Raw genomic sequence first — 25966 nt, 5'->3', positions numbered from 1 at the left:
GGTTGTGCGTTTTTGCTACGTGCACCTCGTTCGCGTTTTTCTCGCAAACATCGGCCCAGCAAAAATGCTACTACTATAAATTGATTGAGACAGTTTTATCCCGACACAGTTCGATCGCAAACAGCAACATCACATCACATTGTTCAGTATGGCTTTCAAGGTATGTGGGAATTGAGAATTTGGTAGCGGAAATAGGATTTTCGCATTGTCATAAATTAAATTAATTTGGATTCCAATTGTTATTTTTCAGTTCGTGACCTTCCTCGCCCTGGTGGCCGTTGCCCGTGCTGGAGTCATCTCAGGACCAGCTCTGTCTTACGCTGCTGCCCCAGCTCTTTCCTATGCTGCCCCAGCCTCTCTGGCTTACTCGGCACCACTTGCCAAGACTGTGTCGTATGCCGCTCCTCTGGCCACCAAGACCCTCGTTGCTGCCCCTCTGGCCAAGACTGTTGTTGCTGATGAGTACGACCCACATCCAGAATACTCCTACTCGTACGGAATCTCCGATGCTCTGACCGGTGACCAGAAGGAACAGCACGAATCCCGCAGCGGAGATGTTGTCCAGGGATCTTACTCGTTGGTTGATGCTGATGGTTACAAGCGCACCGTTGACTACACCGCCGACCCAATCCACGGATTCAACGCTGCTGTCCGTCGTGAACCACTGGGTGTCAAGGCCGTTGCCCCAGTCGTTGCTGCCAAGACCATTGTTGCCCAACCTGCCTATGCCGCTTATGCTGCCCCAGTTGCCAAGACCATCTCCTATGCTGCCCCAGCTGTAACCAAGACCCTGGTCTCGCAACCAGCTTATGCCAGCTATGCCGCTCCTCTGGCCGCCAAGACCATCATCTCTCAGCCAGCTTACACCAGCTACGCTGCCCCAGCCTTGTACCACCACTAAGTCACTTGAACCGGAAGCCATACGAAAGACTGATTGTTGCTTAATTTATGAAAATTTATGACGGATAATGAATAGATGAAAAATCATCCAAAAATCAAGAGGTTGACGTTGTTTTCTTATTCATACGACTGTAATTGGTCTAATGGGACGGAAATGTATAAGTGCGGTTTCGCGCCATAAAAAAACTTTCGCAAAATTGATTGATATTTATGAACATGTGTTCGTTAGGTTTTCAGATCAAACGATTGTACGAACCAGTTCCCAATTTGGTTGTATTGATTGTTTATTCGATTAAGTTGGCTACTCGTTTGACGTGCTTGGCTTCTAATTACGGACATAGTCGAAAATCTACTAAAAATAATTGCAGATTGAAGTTATTTATTTGGTTACCCTTTCGCTAAGCTTTGTGTATTATAGATGTATACATACTTGTTACTGATAACAGTTTCTGCAGAAAGTTGAGCACTTGGAGCATAATCAGAGAACAATGAAGCAGCACGAATTGAAAGAAAAATATGTCCCTGAAGAACTTGCAAAATGTACTGCATTGTATCTATTACTCATTATATTAGAATTACTATTAAACTATTTGGAAAACATGTTAATATTTAATTTAATTATATCATTTTTTTAAGTTTTCAACCAAATTGAAAAACATTCGCTTGAGTTGAAAGATGTTTCAAATGAGATCAAGTATGGGAAGATACTTGGATTCTGAATTTGAATAGAATGGGCGTTGCCGAGACAAAACGACTTTTTGAACCACCTTAATTTGGATGTGCTCTTTACAAGATATCTTGTTGAGATATAACTTGTCCTAAAAAGATAAGCTCAAATGTTTCTAGTTCATCAGTTATCTTGTGAAAACAGTTAGGTTACGTTAGAAAAAAATTTCACCGTCTTCGACGCAGTCCTAACACAATTTTATCAAACAAAAAACGGAAAATTCTTCACTGGACCGCTGATTGCTGCGCGTATCCGTTGCCACGCATCAATCAGTGGACCAGTGAAGATTTTTCTGTGTGACGAAAAGTTTCTTGGGGTGGGAATTGAACCTCCACGCAATAATCCTAAACAACTGACATTGGTTCAACTTGATGACATGCTGAAGGTTTTTCTTTTTCATAAAAATTTACAGTCAATCTTCCATGAGTCGATATTCCTTTACTCGATATTGACTTAAAATCATACTAAATATGACACAAATTTATTTCAAACTGCAATAAAAATCAAGCTTGCCAACGACAATCAAGGCAGACTAGATGAAAATCGCTAGTTTTCTTTTGTTGTGTACCTTCGATCGATTGGGACAAACTTGGAAAAAGGGCCAAAGTTTTCTATGCCTTTATTTTTCGATTTTATTCGAAAAAGTAAAATGATGCGTGTTTGAATACTTTATATTCGATCAAAATGAAAGGTGCTATCGTGACATTACTTTTGAATAAACATGAATAGCTTTTCAAGTGATTTTTGTCACATTTGATGAAATGCAAAAATATGTTTTGATCAAATACGCACTTTTATAAAGTTTGTCCATTGTTCAAGATCTGGGCTCACAGTGACAGTTCGTGACAGCAGAATATCGGCTTACCTTGACGTACATAAATTTCGTATCGGTTTTTCCCTCCCAGGGTAGGACAAATGTTGGCAAATGTTTTGTGCACAGTGAAGCTAAGAAATTGTTTAACCCTGGACTGGAAATTAAGAAAGTTCTACTGCTTCGAAGCGTTCTAACGATATTATCACTAGATTGTTTTGCTCAACAGAAAAAAAAACAACATAATTATTTGAAACTGCCTTAATTTTGTTTCCCATACAATTAGTGTAGAACGAAAAATTGCTGAAAAAACTTCAACGAAGATTTTATCAAAACTAGGTTTTGTCACTGACACCCCTTTGCTTCTAACCTTCTCATATTCATGCCAGTGGTTACCAAAAGACTTAAAAAGCTTTTCTTTTTTACAGGGCGGTAGCGACTGAGCACCTTAAAATAGTAAATTACCCGAGTAGAAGCCAAGTTCTAACAATCAAAACGTGACATTGATTTGATTGACATAAGAGATAAAAGATCTGAAGATACTAACATCCTGGAACTTCTTAACCATAGCAAAGTGAGATGTTTGCAGATTTCGGTCAAATTTTGATGTTTGAATAGCTCACAGCTAATAGTTAGATTTTACAAAAGCTAGACATTATATGTCAATGTTGTTCCAGGACAAAATTTTAGATATCATTTCCAGACCTTTATCTCTTATATCTATCTAGATAGTAGGGGAAGTGGTGGTAAAATGAACAGGGGTGGTAAAATGAACACCGTGCTTTTTATCGAGAAAAAACAAATTTCGATGGATTTTTCTCACGCACGTACGATTTAGAGCATAAATCTGAGTGTTCGAGTTGATACGTAGGTCAATTGAATTAAAAATATCAACGAAAACTAAGATTTTCGAAAACCACGTTTGAAAATTAGAACAGACGTAACTTTTGGCTCGGAAGACTTGAGGTTTTTCGGTGAGGTGAATATCGTTATGATATGATGTCAAATCTGATACCTTAAGAATTGTTTTTGAATGGGTTACAATCATTAATGGATGTATTTTCGGTGCGGCAATAAAAATTTTCAGAAATATTTGTTTTGCTCACGTTTTTTGCATGGTGTTCGTTTTACCACCAACCGCTGTTCATTTTACCCACATAGTGCAGGTAAAATGAACATTTGCATCGCTTTTTGATAGCGTTGAAATTATGTGAAAATTTAGCTATTTTAGTCTGAATCCATGTTGCTGCTATAGATTACATCCCTATTTTTGATGTTGTGCGATAAAACTATAGAAATTTCTCGTTTTTCCATCAGAAACAAGATGATTTCATTAAGGTGTTCATTTTACCACCCCTTCCCCTACCTCTAATAGCTAATCGTTCACGTTTGGCGATGATGATCGGGAATAATGATGGTCAAAATGATTCCCTAGCAAATTGTTCTGTTTGTTGGCGTGAACAGCTACCCATATCGAAATTTGGTATTACTAAGCTTTTTACGCATGCTCGGGTAGAAACCTCTTGAAAGAAAAAAGAGATGAAAAATAGACCTAAAAGGAACCAAAATGAGTCCGAAAATAGACCAAACTGAAATCAAGGAGGTCATTTAGTGATTGTTTCGCAAGAAAATTCTCAGCGAATATTCCTAGGGATTTTCTCCTTGAAACCAATGTTTAGGACACTTCAGGAATTGAACCAGGATTTTTTTCAAAAAGAACCACAGAAATTAATTTCTTTAAAGATTATTTCAGAAATCATCTGAAATCCTCATTTTTTTGAGAAATTGTTCAAGAAAGTACTTACTTTTTTATCATTATTTTAGCCCTGGGCTAGTTCATCTCGAAAACAACGGCTTTAATTCCCTTCCGAAGGAAGTCGTTACTGAAATTTTTAGTGACTTTCTCGGGGATGGGATTCGGGGTCCTCGGCTTGAGAGGCGTGTGTTCTAACCTCTACACTATGTCCGTCCCCCATAAAGTACTTACTTTTCCAAGATGTTATTCAGTGATTCATTCATGGATTTCACTGGGACATCCTCTAAGATTACCGGTCAAAACGTCTTCTAAAATTCAATCGAAAACTTCTCCAGAAATTTCTAAGGACGTTTTTTAACATTTTTTTCAGGGTTTATATAAGATTTCAACTAGGTATTTCTCTAAAGATACCTTCAGCAATTGCTTCAAAGATTCCATTTAAAATTTCTACAGAAATTCATGAAAATCATGTAAACCGAGCTGTTTTGCATGCACCATTCTTCGAGAGAAGACGTTTCGCGTTCATTATTAAGGATTTTGGTAACAATGTTGTATATAATAGATGTGTTTATAGGTTTTATCATTGAATAATACATGAGAAATGGCTTTGCATGATTGAGGCTAAAATTACGTTACGTGAAAATCTAAGATTTTTTTGGTGTGTGCCTAATTCGTTTTAAGGATTAGTGGAAAACATCTGGAGAAAAATTCTAGGATAGTTTTAAGAGAATAAAAAATCAAGGTAGTACCTGAATAAATTACTGGAGGTATAATTTTGGAGTTCTCAAGGATTTCCTGGAACGAATTCTGGGCATATTCTTTTAAGCATCCTTTGAAAAATGCAGGAAGGATTTCTAAGAGAATTTGTAGAGTAATCTCTTGAAGAACTTCTGAAGAGATCCCTGTAGGAGACCCTGAAAGTAGTCTAAATAAATTAACTATGATAGTTCCAGGAGTTATTCTTCTAGGAATCTGAGATGAAATTCTTGAAAAGTTTGTTGAACTCGTTATAGCCTCTGAAGATTTTTATGGAGCCTGTATAATTTTGCATCAGGATTCGATTTGGTAAATTACAAATAGGAATTCAGATTGATTCCGTAGAAAATATGTACTCAGTGTACCTCTGTTGGATGTAGTCTCCACATTCGCAAAGTTTCGATAATTTCTGTAATACTGTTGCCAACCACATGTCAAGTTGGCGTTAAATCCACCCGTTCTATATCACGATTTTTGATTTAGTAAGCTTTAAAGAAAGTTATGGCATATGGTCAAACAAGAGCTGTAGCGGAAGATTAATCTTTCGCGATTTCTCTGAATCAAAGTCAATTCCGTGGCAAATTTTCAAGACATTTTCCTGGGTAGAATAGGAAAGGATAGGGTCGGTTCAACCTCAGTAGACAGTCCCCTATGGTCTTTTACGACCGTTTTGCTATGAATCGTTGCATAATATCTTTTGACGTGTAGGTCCGGAGCTGTTTATCTAAATACAATTGAATCACAGCTCGATTTTGTTTAAAAAATGATTGAAATATATAGTTTCGCTTCAAAATTAACCTCTCTTGCATTTATAGTGTTCCTATAGTAGCACTACCGAGAGATACTATTTTTTTTAAACAAAATAATTGAAGCATTAAGACCTTTTTTACATCAATCGAATGCTTTTGATTCATAATTAATGGAAAACATATAAAAGTTTCGTAAAAACATTATTTTGATTTGTGTTTCTACGCCGTGAAGCTAGTGCTTCTATAAGAACAGACATTGGATATGGTGCTACTATAGGCACTTTCCTATAGTGGTACAAGCGATTTTAATTACGTTCTCGTAGATTTAATATTTTTTCCCACAAAACCAAGATAGAAAGCTTCAGCTGACGTAAAAATATAGGCGCTTGGTTTATGTTTCGATTTTATAGGAATATTTGTTCTTAGCTATGCAGCTATTGGTACACCGACCTTACATAGAAAAATAGGAAATTTTCCATTTTTATGGCTTACATGCTCCTCCTTGTTCCATTGAATTTCCAATACCTGTAAATGAAGAAAAGAAAAAGTGTTATTTTGATTGACTAATTCTCACAGACTAAGTATGCAAAACAACATAGAAAAAAGGCCGGAAAATATTCAATATCAGCAGCTTGAAATAAATTGTAGGTTCAATTCTAGCCAGTTACATAAGCTTTTAGCATAATGTTTTCACAACTACACTTAATGTTGGTTAATTTATTTGTATCTGCTTGTTTTGAACACTTTAAAAAATGACTTTCAATAACAGTAAAATAGAACAATAAAGTCGTTATCATAATCATCGTCATCATCGAAACTTCATGAGCAGCTTTTCTGTTCAAAGCTAGAAATTATGCGATAAAAATATGTTCACTGTGTTTCGGTTGGAGAATAGAATTTTTTTTCTAGTGATTTTTTTTTATTATGAACTAAAAAACTGTACCCGTCAGTATATAGTTGAAGGTTCGTTTCATTTTTGCGCAATAGTATACATACAGTATTATTGCAATAGTTACAATAATTCAAAATTGAAAAATATGAATGCAAAAACTCATTCATGATGTTTATAATGTTTGGATTTTAATAAGCACTTAAATCACATTTGTTTGCAAAATTTACGTTTTTGTTATTGCAACTTCGAAGAGTTTTATGGTTTATGTCATTTTGCAATATTTTGCCTTGCTTAACATGGATGTGGAACAATTGCTCTGAAAAACTCCACAATCAGTTTTCATCTTGACTTCTCATTCTTTTGATTCTATCTTAACGATTTAACATTGCCGTTCAAGAAAGAAAGGTAGACTAGTTCAGTAATATGACTTGCAATTTTCGAAGAATAAAAATAACTACAAGAACCGGTTCAAATTCGACATTCAGTTTCCGAAACGCCAATTGCTTCCCGAATCATGAAAATATCATGAACTTATCACAAATGAAAATTGCATCACCCATCCACCGACCAAGAGCAGCGCAAGAACATTGACCATTCCACACCTCACCGAAAGGTCAGTAATTGGCATATCCGAGCCCAACACACCACACGATACTCTGGATACCGGTTACACTGCAAAGGAATCGTTTCTCAAGTTCACCGCCCAAGTTCACTTTCATCGGTCGTTTACTCCGCACTCGGGAGGTTCAAAACAAGAGCAAGAGCAAACCGATCGCCCCTGTCGAAGAGTATCTAGGTACGCGACAATTTTGGCTAGCCAACCAGGTGCGCTCTCTTGTTTTGACGCTCTCGCGTAAAGCCCTCCGCAGAGACCGCCGAAACCAAAACCATATTTGCGAACAGGATCAGCAGCGCAATCGAATTTCCAAGTCGGGCAGTGTAAACTCAATTTGCTATAAATTGACTGCGCCAATTTTGTCCCGGCACAGTTCGATCGGTTTCATTGCTTAGTGAACAACTCCCAAATACCAACCATGGCCTTCAAGGTGGGTTTTAATGGAACGTGATGGTGTTACATTTAGTTGAATTGTTTATTTTTGGATTATAATTGATGACTAATTCTGTGCATTTTTTGTTCCTTGCAGTTCGTTACCTTCCTCGCCCTGGTGGCCGTTGCCCAAGCTGGAGTCATCTCCGGCCCAGCCCTGACCACCTATGCTGCCGCTCCCGCTCTGTCATATGCTGCCCCAGTAGCAAAGACCATCTCCTACTCTGCTCCCGCTCAATTGGCTTATGCCGCCCCAATTGCCAAGACTGTCTCCTATGCCGCCCCAGCTCCTCTGGCTTATGCTGCTCCAGTTGCCAAGACCCTCGTCGCTGCCCCACTCGCCAAGACCGTTGTCGCCGATGAGTACGACCCCAACCCACAGTACTCCTTCTCGTACGGAATCTCCGATGCTCTGACCGGTGACCAGAAGGAACAGCAGGAATCTCGCAACGGAGATGCCGTCCAGGGATCTTACTCGCTGGTTGATGCTGATGGTTTCAAGCGTACCGTTGAATACACCGCCGACCCAATCCACGGATTCAACGCCGTCGTGCACCGTGAGCCTCTGGCCGTCAAGACCGTTGCCCCAGTTGCCAAGGTCGTTTCCGCTCCAGTTGCTTATGCTGCCCCAGTTGCCAAGACCATCTCCTACGCTGCCCCAGCTGTGACCAAGACCATCGTCTCTCAGCCAGCTTATGCCAGCTATGCCGCTCCTTTGGCCACCAAGACCATCGTGTCGCAGCCAGCTTACACCAGCTACGCTGCCCCAGCCCTGTACCACCACTAAGCAATACTTCCGAGACTGTTATCGACTGTTGAGACTGTGTTCAATTATTTATTAGGAAACTGAAGCAAACAATGAACAAAACATGAAACGAAGTTTACTTGTCTTTTTATTTCATTTGCATAGAAGCGGAAAATCTGAACATAATCATCAGAAATGTCAAATATCTTCATAAGTAACGGAAAAAATGTCTTCACGGTCCAAACTCTTTTTCGGATTTTGACTAAGCTAAGCTAACTAAAGTTTAATTTGTGATAGAAGGTAACTTTACCGAAGTCTTCTACTGCTTCATATTCTTTGAATGTCTGAACGATTTAATGTTTTCAAGCCTTGCAACTTCATGAAGCCGTCAAATAAATTTATGTTGACATTATGCTATCCTTTTATCATTTCTGTTTGTTTGTTTAACTGAAGCAATGGAGCAAAACTCTCGAGTCAATTTGTAATCAATTTTGAACAGGGAATATCTTTGGAACAAACTTTGGTCAATATTGTGGACCAGTTTCAAGTGAAATGTAAAGCATATAGGCTTACTGTACATGTCAATGATGGTTGCTGCTTCGTGATTGATCGGAACTGGTAAGAATTGCATTTCGATCCAAATGAATAAGGGATGAAACTTTCCGCTTATGCTCGAAGCGAATATTTTAGCAGATGTTTTATTATTGATAAATAACGGCACCAGGGCCTTTCTTAGCCGAGTAGTTAGAGTTCGTGGCTACAAAGCAAAGCCAATGTGAAGGTGTCCGGGTTTGATTCCCAGTCCAGGATCTTTTCGTAATGGAAATTTCCTTGACTTCACTGGACATAGATTATCATCGTACCTGCCACACAATAAACGAATACGGAAATAGCAACTTTGGTATAGAAAGCTCTCAGTTGATAACTGTGGAAGTGCTCATAAGAACAAGCTGAGAAGCAGGCTCTGTCCCAGTGAGGTCGTAATGAGAAAAAGACGAGAAGAACAGCCAAGTCCTTACAGTCAGTTGGTATGGGGAAGGAATGTTGGTGTGTAATGATGAGAATACCTCTGCATCTCCACAATTACCACGGGAAGGGTGTTTATTAGTAAGGGATGAAAAAGATCTGGGAGTCTCCTTTGGTTGGTGATGAGATCCTTGGATAAGGAAGAAGAATTTTTCTCGCGAAGTAAAGATGTTGAAGAAAAGAATTAAGAAGACGTATTTTGATAATGTCGAACTATTGGAAAGATGTTTTTAGTAATGAGGAAAGTTATGTGTATTTTAAAATTATATAAAACAGGCTCTGTGCCGATACTTGTAGTGACGAACCATGGTTAGTTTGAAAATTATATAAACGTAACGTTGCCACGAAAAAAAAAATGTTATCATAAGCATGAAACGAGCTCACCAGTTGGTAATCTATCCCAGCTTGGACAGAATATCTTTTCGCACCCGTGAACCAAAACGTGAACCATTGGTACGATTGGTTTTGATTCCGTCGCATCGTTCGAAAAGAACATGTAACATAATCAAAAGACCACATACTACTCTGTGGAAGAGTTTTTCGCTCTTTGCAAGGTTTGTTTTGCTTTAAAACAATTCGTTTCAAGTGTTGCAAATAGAATGATTCGCCACATGTTCTTTTCAGAATGCTTACAGAAATTTCTCGTGAAGATTTGATAACAATGTCTTTTGAAAAACCCTGCAAAAATTACCAGAAAATGTTTTTAGATGTTTTGACAAAAATATGCTTGAAATGTCATATATTTTTTCCTGCTAAAATACCAATCTTGAATAGTTTGCAATCATATTTTTTTTCAAATTTTAAATGAATTGTTTGTAACGTTTTTGAAAATCTGCTCATAAAAGTGTGATGTACTCGATAGATGGCTCCCTTTATGAATTTTGGATGGATGACTTTTTTTTTTAGGAAAACATCCTTACTGAAAATAAGGAAAAAAAATTCTACAGATATTATAAGCTATTTGATCACACAATCAAATTCAAACACAGATAATACTAAGAGAAATTTCTCCATAAATTCTGCCGAAACATTATAGAATTTAATCAGATGATTCATCAGAAACTCCTCCAGAATTTACGCCAACAAATATTCAAAGAATTACAATTTCAGTTGGTCCCAGGAGTAAGCATGACACTACTCTAGGATTTCCGTCGGTTGTTTTCAGACATTATTTTTGCAGATAATTGTTTCTCCTGGTGTACTTTGTCTGACATTTGTCATGGAAATTCCTTCCACAGAAAATACATTAGGTTTTACGTTGGAAATTTCAATCAAAATGTTCAACGAAATTCGAAACAGAAATTTGTTTACAAACTCTACAGAACTAATTTAAAACAATCTTTATAAAGTACAACAATAATTCCCCAGGAGTTCCCACAGGAGCTACCACGAGAATTTCCGCAAATACTCCTATCTAGAGAACCTTTCTTAACCGTACTTAGCCGTATGGTAAAGTCCGCGGCTCCAAAGCAAAGCTATGCTGAAGATGTCTGAGTTCGATTCTCTGTCAGTCCAGATTCTTTTCGTGAATGCAGACTCTGTCACAGTGGTAACTTTAGAAGAATTAGAAGAAAAAAATCATTTTAGCTTCTTCAGATTGCATATAAAAGTGCGTTCATCAAGAATAGTTTCCGTCAAAAAATTTTATAAGATATTGTTATAATTGAGATTGATCTTGAGAGGAATTGTAAAGAACATTTAAGAGGGCAATCCACGAAGAATTAGGAGATTGTGGAAAATTTGTAGAAGGAATTCACCTAACATTATGACGGAAAGCGATATAAGGAGTAAAATTTATAAACATAAGGAGTGAAATGTGCCAAACATCTCCGTAGAAAAACCACCAAGGGCAAAAAATAGAATCTACTTGGATTCTTGCTAGAATCTCCAAAAGAATTTGTGAAATATTTTGGAGTCCATGCCATGTAACTTCCACAGCTCTCTAAAAAAATGAAGAAGAATCTAACAAAGCTTTCGACTCAAAACTGTTAAATGCTAACAATCTTGTCAAGAATTTAACTAGAAATTCTCCAGAAATCTCCTACAAATGTTTTCAAGAATGTGGCAAAAATCTTACCAAAAGTTTCCAGGGCTTATTACCAGAAGTTGACCAAACAGCTCCCTAGAAGACTAAGATTGGGTGGAACTTCTTCCTCATAAGAGGATCTGATTATGTATCTTTTCAACACGGATAAAAATCTGATACCCACACCATGATTTACAAGTGAAATTCATAAACTGGTTAGGTCGTGATATCAGGACGACAAATCATGGTTTCTGGAGTCATACAGTCCAAATGGTGTACTTTCATAAGATGAAAACACACTGAAATGATGATATCTGGGTGCATAATCATGATTTTGGATTCTGATTTCTTCCCGTGAAGACATTGTAAAGTTTCCATTGGGATGATCATTTTGAGAAGAAAAATCTACCAAAAACAGAAATCTGTGAAGTAGCTCTGAAAAAAAAACTGTCTGAATCTTTATTAGAGAATTGTCAAGCATTTTGTCTATAATACGGTAAAAACTTCACCAGTAACTTTCCAAGGGATGTTTCAAGCTATACTCTTCGTATATTCTTGAGAAATTAACCAATTCCTTGGCTCCATTTTTGATGGAAATCTACTCTGAACGAGAGAAAGATTTATTCAAAAATTTTGGTAATTGGAATTATGTACTTCAACAGAAAAGTAACCGCCTATCTCGATGCGTGGAAAATTTCTTGCAAGAAATGGTCAAGAAAAGCATTTTCCTTTGGTCGCAATACGCAGTTGAAAAGAAATGTCATTTCAAATGGAGCGCACTGTACAAAATTTCTTGACCATTTCTTCCGCAGAAATCTTTACTTTTCTTGAGCGGAACAGCATACTAAGCTTAAGCCATGAATCACAATATCAAATAAAAAATCTCTCAAAGAATCAACCAAGGATCTTTAAAGAATCCTCCCAAAAATCTTAAAAGAGATCGACCAGTTTTCTGAAAAGGAATCTATTTTTTTCGATAAATAGCAAAATTCGCATAAAAAATCAGAAATCTATTAAAGCTATCTTACAAAAAAATATATCAGCTTTTTTATCAGAATTTCAAATTATAAGCTCTTAATTCGAATTTTCTGAATTTTAAATTCATGATGTTTGACTTCACAAACAAACCGAATCCTTCACAAATTTCAAATGTATCGAAGCTCTGTGTTTGCTTAGAGTAAAGAATTTGATGATGTTACTGACTTAACTTCGTGCTTTTGGTGGGACCTAGTGGGAAAGCCCATAAACTATTATTGATGTACCTACATAATTCATCATAAAATCGTGCTTCTCAAAATGTGTTAAGGGGTCGTCCATAAACCACGTAGACATTTAAGGGGGAAGGGGAATCTGGCCAATGACCACGGTCCATACAAATTTTAACTTATGTGCATGAACAAATGATCACGAGGGGTGGGTGGGGGTTGAGTGTCTGAAAATTAAAAACAAATGTCCGCGTGGTTAATGGACAGACCCTAAGAAGACACCATTTCGAAGAAATAATGGTATGTTCAAGAATCACATAGTATTTTTTTATTGCGATGCAAAACAATGTTCCAAAGTAAGCTTGAAAACTGGTTCTTACCTGTTAGGAACAATCTTTCATACAGTGACTGCACTGTCAAAGCAAAGGAGCAACACACGTCATAGAGCAAAAAAAAGTGATGGGTCAAACGCGATTCACTATTGTGACCATCTCTAATTATCTAATTAGTAAATAAGTAAGTGCTGCCAATGCTTAGGTATCAACCAATAAAATAATTAAATCAGATCAAGTTCGATCAAGACTTTCGTTCTACCGATTTCAACATGATTTTTCACTATTACATCATCTCAACATCTGGGATGGAGTCAACACTGCAGTGCTAAGCGTGTACGCCAACATTGGTTTCTTGTACTGTTTCTGCACAAGCGAGTGCATTTGCAACAGCTCCAGCCGTTTTTGCATCATCCAGTTTTTGCACGGGTTTAAGCAAAAAGCTTGTGTTTTTAGGGAGCAATTGGGGAGGGATTTCGTCAACGATTTTCGAGGACCAACTCACTTAGTATAAAACTGGCGAATTTTCTTGGATTTATCACAGTTCAATTTGTTCTATTCATTTGAACACAAGCAGCAAGTATCATTTAAAAACGAAATGGCATCCAAGGTGAAACATTTGCCTACACAGGAAATCGAATGATTTATAATAAGTCTTTTTCTATTTTCAGTTTGTGACCTTCCTCGCCCTGGTTGCCGTTGCCCATGCCGGAGTCCTCGCTCCTGTTGGCTACTCGGCTCCTCTAGGATATGCCTCTCCTTTGGCCTCCAAGACTCTTGTCACTGCCCCACTCGCCAAGACCGTTGTCGCTGAACAGTACGACCCCAACCCACAGTACTCCTTCGCGTACGGAGTTTCCGATGGTCTGACCGGCGACCAGAAGTCCCAACAGGAGTCCCGCAGCGGAGATGTCGTCCAAGGATCCTACTCGCTGGTTGATTCTGACGGTTTGAAGCGTACCGTTGACTACGTTGCTGATCCGATCAACGGATTCAATGCTGCTGTTCGTCGTGAACCACTGACCGTTGCTGCCAAGACCATTGTTGCCCAGCCTGCCTACGCTGCTCCAGTTGCCAAGACCATCATCTCTCAGCCAGCTATCGCCAGTTACGCCAGCCCTCTGGCCGCTAGGACCATCGTTTCTCAGCCAGCTCTGGCTTCGTATGCCTCTCCTCTGGCCTCCAAGACCATCCTTTCTCAGCCAGCCTATGCCTCTTCTCTGGCCACCAAGACCATCGTCTCGCAACCAGCTATCGCCTCTTATTCCGCTCCTCTGGCCGCCAAGACCATCATCTCGCAGCCAGCTCTGACCTCCTTTGCCGGTCCACTTGCCGCCAAGACCATCGTTTCGCAACCCGCCCTTGCCAGCTATGCTGCACCAGCTTACTACAACTAAATGATGAGAGTGCTTGCTTGTTATCTGATATTGAATGATGATCGAACCTGAACTGACTAATTTATTTGTAATATATTGTTGAATACTTGCAAACATATCTTATATTGTGTATTGAATTCCCCAAGTAATTGCCTCCTTTTTGTGGATTATTCTTCTCTTAATTCCGTGGTTATAATTTTGGATCATGAGTTTGAATATCGCGACTGACTATTTTCTTGCCACACGTAGAATACCCACAAGAATCATTTCTCGTGTATGCCTGGCTCTATGAAGCTGAAAAGAATCTGAATTGTTATGCTAGAAGATCGAGTGCATTTACATATGAATGCGGCAAACACGCATCTATTCCGCAAGATAACGCTGAGGATCGTGGATTTGGATCCCACCCGTCGAGGATCTTTTCAGGTTGTAAGTTTTCCAGTACATGGTACATCTTTGTGCTTGTCAAAGAAAGCATTCAGCTAATTTTTGTGGAAGGGTTCATAAGAACACTAAGTTAGTAAGCTCTTTCCCCGCTGGAACGTAACGCCAAAATAAAAAGCGGAATTCAAGCAGTAATTTTTTTTACCTTGCTTCCATTTATCATATTACATTCATGAGAATCTTTAGAGACTGTTTAAAAACATGTCTACAGAAATAACCCGCACATCACAAAAATAATTTGTTATGTTCTAAGGAATATAAATCAATTAGATTTGTATCTTTTTCTTTTTGAGTTTTTGAAAAAGTATAGGCTGAATTTATATTATTCTGATTCTAATTCAAGCTAGCTTCAAATTCCGGATATTATACATTTTACACGGAATGTTTCAATATTTGCCGAAAAATGTCAAAGGATCGGTTTCAATAAGTGTAATTCATAGAATGTCCAAGTGCCTAGGACGTCTGTTTAATAGCGTGCTGAGTTCAAATAACGATTCGACTTTTCTAATTACGATTTTCATGAGCTGTCCGGGTTTGAAATCAAAGTGTCCGCTATATGATGGACAAATGAGGAAGCGTCTGAAGTGAGAATACCCATAACTACGTATTAAAACATATTCAAGTTGCAGAAGCGAAATCTTTAACCATCATTCGAAAGTTAAGCGTTTCCTAAACTTGATAAAATTGAGGAATAACACATTATTCATTTTATATGCTGCTTTAAGAGTTATACTACACTGAGATCCCAAGCTTGCTGCTTTGTACACTATATAACTATTCAATGCTGTAGTGCAAAGTATGAGCAAGGATTTTAGTTTTCTACTCAAGAAGCAATAATAACTGCTTTTTCAACCTCAAATATAAAAAAATGAAACAATGTTTTAAATTTTTGGTTATTCTAGGCTATACAGTTAGGTCTTCTATAAGACACTGCCACCCACTTTCCTCCCACGGCAATTTCTCAGCAAATTTTATTAAGATCAATCTATTTTTTTGTTTAAGGCTGGCACATAATATAAGCTTATAAACTGCCAAATTTCACTTAAAAACATTGGATGACAGCTGAGGAATTGCGGTGGGCGTAAAGCGGGCGGTAGCTTTTGCAAGAAAACAAACGAAAAAAAAAACGAAGGGTATGATTTTAAGAAAATCGGATTTATATGTAATCTAATGTGGGTTCACTATGATTTTTTTTTATTTCAGTGATTTTGTTTTTTTATTTACTGAAATTTCTTCCGAGACACTATTATAATAAAATACACCGTTTTTGAGTTACAAACATGAGAATCCTAGATTTTTTTTGATGTGAATTGTAATCTCGGACAACCACTAATACATGTGTGAAGTTTCATTGAGTTCGGAAATGGTAGCGTCTACCCGATTTGCCTTTTGGTATGGAAATTCTCAGATTCTTCAATTAAGATGTTACACGTTAGAAACTGAAGCTAGAAACTGGGAGTCAAAAGCGAACCGCAAGTAGGTTGATGCTAGAAGCTCAATGTCAGTACCTATCAAGAAACTAAATAGTATTAACCAAAAACTAGAAGTTTAAAACTTGAAGGTGGAAACTGAAGGTATGGAAATGTCAGCTAGTAGTAGGATACAAAAAGCTAGAGCTGGGAGCTAGAAGCTAGAAGCATACAGAAGCCAAAAGTTTAAAATTAAGAAGTAGAGAATGGAAACAAAAAACAATTTATCATAATTATTTTCATTATCAATAAATCGCACAAGTGTACCAGTTATGGCCATAGTGTCACATTTCTTAACTTTTCGAAAGTTTTATGGTGAAGATGAATCGAAAACAATCCTCAAAATTACAATAGCACAAATCTGGAGAACCAGGTAACCATTCATGTTGAAAATTTGATCGATTGGTTACCACCAGCGAGTGATAAATCGATTAAATTTGCAGCTCATACGAATCTGTGGTTCTCTAGAATTGATCTCTGGAATATTTGAGGATTGGCTTAGATTCATCTTCACCTTAACATCAAGATATATCCTTTATCTTACTGCTTAAACACACGAAACATTTAAATAATAACGTATGGCGAAATAGGGAACATCTATGGCCATAGCTGGTACACCCACTCTACTTATGAACAGATACAAATAACTATTGGACGTTTCATGCTAGTCAAGTGTCAAGTGTGGTGCTTCCTACAAAATGCAAATTTTCATCACTCCGACAAGTCACTGTGATGAAAAACTAGTTAAATTCAGATAATTGAACCGCGTTCTATTCCTTCAACGTTGGGCAAATATGGCGTCGGAATTTCAATACAAGCGATTGGATGTTTCATTCAATTGTTCAACAATATATTTCAAATAAATAAGTCAGTTCATGTTTGATCATCCTTCAATTTACAGCAAAAGCAGTCTCATCATTCAGTTGTAGTAAGCTGGAGCAGCATAGCTAGCGAGGGTAGGTTGTGAAACGATGGTCTTGGCGGCAAGTGGACCGGCATAGGAGGTCAGAGCTGGCTGCGAGATGATGGTCCTTGTAGCCAGGGAAGAGGCATAGGCTGGCTGAGAAAGGATGGTCTTGGAGGCCAGTGGAGAAGCATAGGAGGTCAGAGCCGGTTGCGAGATAATGTTGGAGGCCAGAGGAGAAGCATAGGAGGTCAGAGTTGGTTGCGAGATGATAGTCTTGGCGGCCAGAGGAGCGGAATAGGAGGCGATAGCTGGTTGCGAGACGATGGTCTTGGTGGCCAGAGAAGTGGCATAGGCTGGCTGAGAAAGGATGGTCCTGGAGGCCAGAGGAGAAGCATAGGAGGTCAGAGATGGCTGAGAAACGATGGTCCTAGCGGCCAGAGGGCTGGCGTAACTGGCGATGGCTGGCTGGGAGATGATGGTCTTGGCAACTGGAGCAGCGTAGGCAGCATAGGCAGGTTGGGCAACAAGGGTCTTGGCAGCAACAACTGGACCAGCAACGGTTAGAGGCTCACGACGAACAGCAGCATTGAATCCGTTGATCGGATCAGCAGTGTAGTCAACAGTACGCTTCAAACCGTCAGAATCCACCAGCGAGTAAGATCCCTGGACGACATCTCCACTGCGGGATTCCTGTTGGGACTTCTGGTCACCGGTCAGACCATCGGAAACTCCGTACGAGAAGGAGTACTGTGGGCTGGAAATAACGGTCTTGGCGAGTGGGGCAGCGATAAGGCTTTGGGTGGCCAAAGGAGCGGCATATCCCAGAGGGGCTGAATATCCAACTGGAGCGATGACTCCGGCACGAGCAACGGCCACCAGGGCAAGGAAGGTCACAAACTAAGAACACAAAACATTTTATTAAAAATCATATAACTTCTTGTGTTGGGCAAAAAACTCACCTTGAATGCCATTTTGTTAAAAAGATACCTGCTGGATGTGATTCAAAGGATAGAAGAAATCGAACTGTGATTAACCCAGAACAATTCACTAGTTTTATACTAAGTCAGTAGGTCCTACAAAACTTTTGCAAAAACATCCCCCAATTGCCCCTTTCATACAATAGACTCGCGTATGCTTTTCACCATTACCCTTGGTAGCGTACGAAAATTGGCTGATGTAAAAACTGTTGCAACTGTTGCAAATAAACTTGCCCAGATCGAAGCGTAAGGAGCCGAAGTTGGCGAGTCCGCTTCTCGATGTTGACTCCGCTCCATAGATAAAGATGATGTAATAGTTTAAATTATGTTGAAATCAGTAGAATGAAAGCCTGGATCGTAAAAATTAGTAAAAATTAGTTTCACTTTTTTCCGTTACAATTTTTTTTTGTTTTTCGTTACAAAAGTTCTTCGGTATTTCGTATGTCTTGAACACATTTTAGACCTCAGTAAAAAAGTATTATTAATAGCAAAGGAAAAATGATTGAAGTTTGTTTTAAAGCGCAAACGTCAGTCTTTTACGTTAGCTTAAAAAATATTTTTCATACTGCTTAAAAAAATCATATGTTTTGTTCTACTGATTTCAACATGATTCGTACTATTACATCATACTGATCCATGGACCATATTATAGTGAGCATACACATCAACATCGGCTCCTTGCGCTTCGTTCTGAGCGATTGAATTTGCAACAGATGCAGTGGTTTTTGCATCAGCCAATTTTCGTACGCCTAACTCTGAAGGGTGAAAAGCAACGCGAGTCTTGTATGAAAGGAGCTATTGGAGACCGTTTTGACAACGGTTTTGCAGGACCAACTGACTTAGTATATAACTGTCGAATCGTTCTGGATTAACCACAGTTCAATTTATTCTATCTCTTGAATCACATCCAGCAGGTATTATTATAACAAAATGGCATTCAAGGTGAGATATTTTTTGCTAACTCTGGGAGTTACATGGTTTTTAACGAGAATTTTTTTGTTTTCAGTTCGTGACCTTCTTCGCCCTGGTGGCCGTTGCCCGTGCCGGAGTCCTCGCTCCAGTTGGCTACTCGGCTCCTCTGGGATATGCCGCTCCTTTGGCCACCCAGAACCTTATCGCTGCCCCACTTGCCAAGACTGTTATTTCCAGCCCACAGTATTCCTTCTCGTACGGAGTTTCCGATGGTCTGACCGGTGACCAGAAGTCCCAGCAAGAATCCCGCAGTGGAGATGTTGTTCAGGGATCTTACTCGCTGGTTGATTCGGATGGTTTGAAGCGTACCGTTGATTACACTGCTGATCCAATCAACGGATTCAATGCTGCTGTTCGTCGTGAACCCTTGACCGTTGCTGCCAAAACCCTTGTTGCCCAGCCTGCCTATGCCGCCTACGCTTCTCCAGTTGCCAAGACCATCATCTCCCAGCCAGCCATCGCCAGTTATGCCGCTCCTCTGGCCGCCAAGACCATCGTTTCTCAACCAGCTCTGGCCTCCTATGCCTCTCCATTGGTCTCCAATACCATTATTTCGCAACCCGCCTTGACTTCCTATGCTGCTGCTCCTCTTGCTACCAAGACCATCCTTTCTCAGCCAGCCTATGCTACTTCTTTGGCCACCAAGACCATCGTCTCGCAACCAGCTCTGGCAACCTATGCCTCTCCTCTGGCCGCTAAGACCCTCATCTCGCAACCAGCTATCGCTTCGTATGCCGGTCCTCTGGCCGCCAAGACCATCGTATCTCAGCCGGCCTACGCCAGCTATGCTGCTCCAGCTTACTACAACTAAGTGATGAGACTGATAATGATGGTGACCTGACCAATATGCTCTGAATATATTGATTGATAACGTGCAAAAATATCCCTTCGATTGTATCAATTTCCGAACCATGTGAGTCATTCTTACTCAACATAAGTGAAGAGGCTATTGCAGAGATAAGTGTCTTGAGTTTTAGTTGAAGACTATGCAATGATTTACAGAAGTTCATTCCGATCAGATCCTTGAATCTCTACCCTTTGTGATTGCTTGCTATCTTGGAATACAGCACAGTGATAACTGGTAACTCTTGTTCATTGGCGGGAAGTTCCTGGAAGACTTATAGATATCACAGTATAGGCTTGTAGACCTGAAGACTGTTTTATGGTCTTGAACTAGTGGAAAAGTTTCCTTGCTTGTAAATCTTGCTTTTAATGTCTAATTTGAATACTTTTCAGCAATAATGTGTGCTGCACATTTGTGTTCATTGAGTTTTTGATTGACTTAGAACATCAATTGGATAACTATTTGTTGTACTATTTGCTTCCATAATCCAGCTGACTATGCTCTGGGTATCGGGTATGGATCCATAACATCCCAAGGACTCATTTCTTCTCTCAGCTAAGCTTTTTTACTTGAAAAATATACTACTTTCAATGAATGTTTAGAGATCGCTATCCATGGGGACTTTTCACGATAGGACTGACAGCTTAAGGTGTACATGCAACCGAAACGGCAGCGTAAACAAAGCATGAGAGTGTTATCGGAGCTTTACATTTTCCTTTGTAATCGAACGGTCCCTCAGATCGTGAAACGTCAAAAGCTTATGGTAAACGAAAAACCAGCTGTCTCGTGGATTGCCTTACAACATTAACTGAAATGGCATCGAATCAAGTGGAAGTGCGCAAACGACTGAAAAGTACCGGATTTAGTGTTTGCAGAACATTTGACCAGTTCTTGACTGTGGATCGGAAGGTTTGAAGTGGAACAAATCGAAAAGTATGCTCCAGAATAATAGATAAGAAGGTGGTTGCAATTATTGAGAAGAGTCCCAGTATTTCTGTGCGAAATTAGGCTCGCAAACTTGGAAAGTCAAAACCATACGTACAAAAAATGAAGCAGAGGCTAGGACTGAAGACATGCAAAGTGACAAAGGTGCCCAACCGTGATAACAACCAAAATTTCACTGCAAAAATTCATAATAAGGAGCTTTACACTAAGTTTTTGCAAAAAAATCTTGTGCAATGAGAAGCAACGATGTTACTTCTGCGAAGTTTTGCGAAAAAGTTTCACGTCTTCTCAGTGAGCATCAGGGCGTCGTGAGTTCGATTCTCACTGAGAAGACGTGTAACTTTTTCGCAACATTTCACATCAATTTGTCCATTTAATCCAATTGCAAAGTTTATGTAATGTTTAGCTTTTCGGTAGTTGTTAAGTCATATGTAGTTGTGATCGAAAATCTAAAAGTTGCGTCTCTACTGGCACTACCGATAAAAATGTGCACGAGATAGAATGTCTGCAATATTCCGATACGCAATACGCTGTGTGGTGGCGCTAGTGATTTCAACGTGTTTCACTTTGAATATACACACATGTTCTCAGAAGATTTTTGTTCTAGCATAAACATCTGTTATCTGTGGGACAACGCTTGCCAAAATGAAATATTATAGATACTACAAATTTAGAAAAGCTATCCTAAAACCAAAACACAGCAAACATATTCAAATAGCACCTTTCTCCAAATTCATGTTAAGTTTTGTGGTTCAGAAATTGACTTCAGCTGCTGGGGTAATATGCACCCCCAGCAAAAACGTCTTCTTAGGATTCTATGAATAATTAGGAAAAATTGAGACATTTTCGAGGTGTTTTTCTACTCAAATCTAATGTTTGAGTCCATGAACTCCGATAATAAGTTTTAACACGAATAGTAGCAATTATGGGAACATAAATCTGTTTGTTATCGTTAAAAAATATTTTGATTCGTCACAAAGAAGCATTCCTTAGATTTAATGTCATTTTTAAGAGCTCATGTTTGTACGATTGAAAATATTTGAAGAAAGTGCAATTTACAATCTCAGTGGTGGAATTCAGGTTAAGTTTTGCGTCTATAAGCCCTCTCGTGGTGTAGGGATAACGCGCCCTATCTAGTGAACAGGGAGTCGTGAGTTCGATTCTCACCAAGAAGACGTGTAACTTTTTCGCAAATTTCACATCAGTTTGTCCACATAATCCAATTGCAAAGTATATGTAATGTTTAGTTTTTCGGTAGGTGTTAAATTTCAGTGGAGATAATATTAACCCTCTAATACCCAACCCCGCCTTTAGACGGGGTACACTTTGGAATTTTGTGTATTTTTTCGTAGCTCGGAAATCAAAATGATTTTATTTTTGGCTTATACCTTGACGCATAACACGCATATCAGAAAAGTTTTTTATGACTTTTGAAACTTTTTTGTATTTTTAGAAATTGTTTGAAAAATAGCATTCTTATATAACCTACAAATGCCTGGGCTTCATTTAACGTGTAATATAAAAAATCGTACCTTTTATATTTTTCTACGATTAACCTATCACAAACGAAGAGCCTGGTGGTATTAAAATCATTTCAAACCTGTTTTTCCGTTAGTTACACGGAAAATGAAATACGCTCCGAAAAAAAATTAAAAATTAAATATTTTTCAAAATACCGTAACAATTAAAATTTTTATTATTGCCAAAAATTAACAACTAGAGAAGGCTTCAAGAAAAAATGAAAAAAGCTAGGGATGTTCAAAAATAAAAATTATAAAAATCAAAAACCAAAATTTAAAAATTTGCGAATAAAAATAAATAAATGCCCAAAACGTGTTTAGAACGATTTTAGATAACGAAAAATAATATTTAAATCGAAAATAAAAATTTGGGTATTAGAGGGTTAATAGAAACTACGGCAGAATCTACTAGATTTTACCAGGAGAAGCACTAAATCCCATCACGTAATTTACATCATGGCTTACCATGATATTCTGGAGAGATCGTTATCTAATGCTTTTCAGAATCCTGTAGAAGGAAACTGTCAGTTACCATGGAAGGTCTTTGCCGGATTTCACCCAAAAACATTGATTGAATGTTTGTAGAATCCTTGATGAATTTCTGGTGAGATCCTCAGGGAATTACCATGAGATCTTGATGCAAACTTAACGAAAGCCTTTTTGTGAAATTTCCAACAAGATTCTTTGCAGACCCTTTCGACCAAGTTTCAAGATCTTTAAAAAAAAAAAAAAACCCAAATTCTAGAGAAAGAAAACGATTAATAATTTTAAGAACTGGAATTGAGTTCTCATCTCTCATTTGATATTAACAAGAGAACATGGTATTGAAATATTGTATTATCTCAAATTTACAACATTCTGTACACTATTCTCTATACAGTTTTTTTTGTTAAATAATTAGTCAATTTTCTCCTCAGGATGATTAATTCTCTTACATTACAAGTCCTCACAACAAAAAATTGAAAAAAATCTTTGAAAACGTATCACTGCGTAATGTTCGGTATTTTAGACAAATCGGAAATTACAGGTTAATTGCGAATATTGCACTCTGTCGTGATTTTAAATATCCAGGAGATGGTCACCCTACTAGTGACAATTTTCAAGCAAAACTTGTAATCACACTGCTATGGAAGAAAAGCGTTAAAGTTTCAAAAATAAATCAATGGGATTACATGCATAATGATAAGAAAAATCTCATCCCCCACCGTTATTTTCACACATTTTTTCCACAACTTGGAGACTAGTAGATCAATTAATTTCAAACAATTTTTTGAGTAAATGTGGTTAGTTGGTCTTACAATTCTTGGATGAGCCATCCCCACTGATCCCTCCCCCTTTTCTAGATAACGGAAAAAGCGTGAACACGATGGGTTCAAAATTGGCTGACATCTCAACATCCAGTGGAGCTAGAAGGATGGTGTCTTCGACAAAGTTATTCAGCAGATCAAGAGCTATCTGGCCCTGAAACATCTGATTGAGAATTCATCCGCTATGTGGCGCTTGTGACAAATTTTCTTCAATCATCTGTATCTCAAAATCCTTATCAGCTAGAAGGTTGTTGTCTTTGCCAAAGCTTTCCAGAATATCAAGGGCTGTCTGTTAGTTTAGAGTCTGAAAAAAGCTGGAAGGTTGGTGGGATTCGTTACTAGAACCACTTACACTGCGGAACACGGTTTTGTCTCAAGCACTAAAATACCGCTATTAACTTAATTAAAGATTGCTGAATCCATTGCCATTTTCGGAAACATCATAGCACGTCTAGTTTTTGAAATATTAGCTGTTAAAAATGCTAAATTTAACTATTTCAGTCAACTTGCATGCAAGTTTGCCAGCTTGTATGGCAATTTATTTGCTTAATATGCCTCGGAACTCAAACTTCATGTTTATAACAATACTTATAAACAAAGTTCATAATACTTCCGATGCTCAAAAGTTATTTTTTGTTAGTTTAGAAAAGTTTTGTATTTTGCCATATAAGAGAAACAAAGAATTTTGTATGGAGACTGTATGCATGTTGAAAAAATCGATTTAATCTAAATTTAACCGTGCAATTTCAACTAAATTATATCTGAAATGAATGTTGAAGTTCTGATTCATCTGATTCAGCAGCCCAAAATCTACTAGAGACACATAATTTGATCTTTGAGACACGCAAAAATGTCATTTTTGTTACGCTGTGTTATTGGATAAATTCTCATTCAGACTTTTTGGCGACTTTTTTCCGTTAGATAGCTCTCAATCTGCTGATAGAGAGAGATTGAAGATAAAGAAGATTGAAGATTTCTTTTCACTAGTGCCACCTAGCGGATGAATTTTCAACCAGTCTCTTTACCGCCAGATAGCCGTGGTTCTGCTGAACAGCTCCGCTAGACCTTCCAGCTGTTAAGGATCTTTAGATACAAACAATTGAAGTAAATTTGTCACTAGCGCCTTCTAGCGGAAAAATTCTCAATCAGGAATGGGATTTGTCCCCAGGACCTCGGTGTTCCAATCAGTATATCAGGTCCGTCAATTTATGGAACGTACGTTGTTTCCTACTTGCATTAGCAAAAGCAAATCTCGTCATCCAGAAAATATTCAAAAATCAATGGAACCATCTTAGTTCCCATGCTGCGAATCTCAGCATAAGATACAATACAAAATAAATACAATGGGACATCAAAATCTTAGTTACTAACCGTGGAAGGGTTCTTAGAACTTCAATCTGGGAAGCAGACTCTATCCTAATCGGGATGCAATCTAAAGAAATCCAAGAAGAGATTCGGATGCTTCCTTATTCTACACTTCCCGTCAAAGCTTGCCTGAAAATATGTTGTTCATCCATTAGGTGCGATCAACTATGATTGAGCATATGAGCGCTACAGCCTATCATTTAGTCGTCAAACTAATGCTTTATGACCTTCAGCATAGTTTTTTTCCTCCGTCGAAGTTCCTTCCAGCAAGAAGTCAACGACTTCAAACGGGAGACACCGACCGACCGAAAATGAGTGATCAGATTAAATCAAGTTTATGCCGCAAGTTCAAACTGATTGTTCGGAATGACTGTGGCTGGACAACTTCATTAGAGCCAAATTAGATTATATGTTTATGATCCCATTTAATCAGCGCTTTTTGTTTGAGAAATTGAAAGTTAGTTTTTCATTTGCTTTATTCTAGCTGGATCGATGTTTTGAGTAAACCATTGATTTTTCAATAAAATTCGTATTATATTCAACAGGCAAATTACTTTAGCTTAAATTTAGATGTTTTGACTATTTGTTCTTAATTGTAAGATCATTTTGAAAATTTTGGAACACAGCTGATCATGTGCTAATAAAGGACTCCAACTGCAATTCCGCTTTTATTTCAACCTGAACGAAATTGTTACATCATACTATATCTTACAAACTGGAGCAAAGTCAATGTTGGTCAGCGACCGCCAACGCCAGCCACTTACGCTGGTGCTGCACTTGAACGAGTTTATTTTCAGCCATGCGAGCTGTTTTTACATCAGCCACTAGCTAAAACAAGAAGGATACTGACTGGCGGAAAACGAAGGA

General features: G+C 38.3%; 7 protein-coding genes across 11 annotated transcripts in view; 5 read left to right on the top strand and 2 right to left on the bottom strand.

Moving 5' to 3' along the window:
• The window catches only part of LOC5572409 (papilin), a 352322-nt gene that overhangs the window by 119672 nt on the left and 206684 nt on the right, over positions 1 to 25966 (bottom strand). The gene's annotated exons all lie outside the window — the stretch shown is intronic.
• LOC5572411 (larval cuticle protein A3A) lies at positions 31 to 999 on the top strand. Its single transcript, XM_001660308.2, has 2 exons — positions 31 to 160; positions 251 to 999. The coding sequence occupies exons 1-2, from the start codon at positions 149 to 151 to the stop codon at positions 899 to 901; spliced, it is 663 nt and encodes a 220-aa protein (XP_001660358.1). The 5' UTR covers positions 31 to 148; the 3' UTR covers positions 902 to 999.
• Positions 134 to 25966, top strand: part of LOC5572417 (cuticle protein) — a 42294-nt gene continuing 16461 nt past the window's right edge. The window contains exon 1 of the mRNA XM_021837889.1: positions 134 to 160. Coding sequence (XP_021693581.1) covers positions 149 to 160 — 12 coding nt within the window. The 5' untranslated portion in view covers positions 134 to 148. The remainder of the gene's footprint in view (positions 161 to 25966) is intronic.
• On the top strand, positions 7528 to 8518 carry LOC5572412 (larval cuticle protein A3A). Its single transcript, XM_001660307.2, has 2 exons — positions 7528 to 7637; positions 7737 to 8518. Exons 1-2 carry the CDS (start codon positions 7626 to 7628, stop codon positions 8424 to 8426), a joined length of 702 nt encoding a protein of 233 aa, XP_001660357.1. The 5' UTR covers positions 7528 to 7625; the 3' UTR covers positions 8427 to 8518.
• LOC5572413 (cuticle protein) lies at positions 13528 to 14463 on the top strand. Its single transcript, XM_001660306.2, has 2 exons — positions 13528 to 13583; positions 13645 to 14463. The coding sequence occupies exons 1-2, from the start codon at positions 13572 to 13574 to the stop codon at positions 14368 to 14370; spliced, it is 738 nt and encodes a 245-aa protein (XP_001660356.1). The 5' UTR covers positions 13528 to 13571; the 3' UTR covers positions 14371 to 14463.
• On the bottom strand, positions 17097 to 18207 carry LOC5572414 (cuticle protein). Its single transcript, XM_001660305.2, has 2 exons — positions 18129 to 18207; positions 17097 to 18066 (listed from the first exon to the last, which is right to left on the bottom strand). Exons 1-2 carry the CDS (start codon positions 18138 to 18140, stop codon positions 17182 to 17184), a joined length of 897 nt encoding a protein of 298 aa, XP_001660355.2. The 5' UTR covers positions 18141 to 18207; the 3' UTR covers positions 17097 to 17181.
• LOC5572415 (cuticle protein) lies at positions 19021 to 19990 on the top strand. Its single transcript, XM_001660304.2, has 2 exons — positions 19021 to 19088; positions 19153 to 19990. The coding sequence occupies exons 1-2, from the start codon at positions 19077 to 19079 to the stop codon at positions 19927 to 19929; spliced, it is 789 nt and encodes a 262-aa protein (XP_001660354.2). The 5' UTR covers positions 19021 to 19076; the 3' UTR covers positions 19930 to 19990.

This window comes from Aedes aegypti, chromosome 1, assembly GCF_002204515.2.
Source record: "Aedes aegypti strain LVP_AGWG chromosome 1, AaegL5.0 Primary Assembly, whole genome shotgun sequence".
Taxonomy (NCBI): Eukaryota; Metazoa; Arthropoda; class Insecta; order Diptera; family Culicidae; genus Aedes; species Aedes aegypti.
Note: the sequence above shows the minus strand (reverse complement) of the source record. Positions and strands in the feature narration are given on the sequence as shown.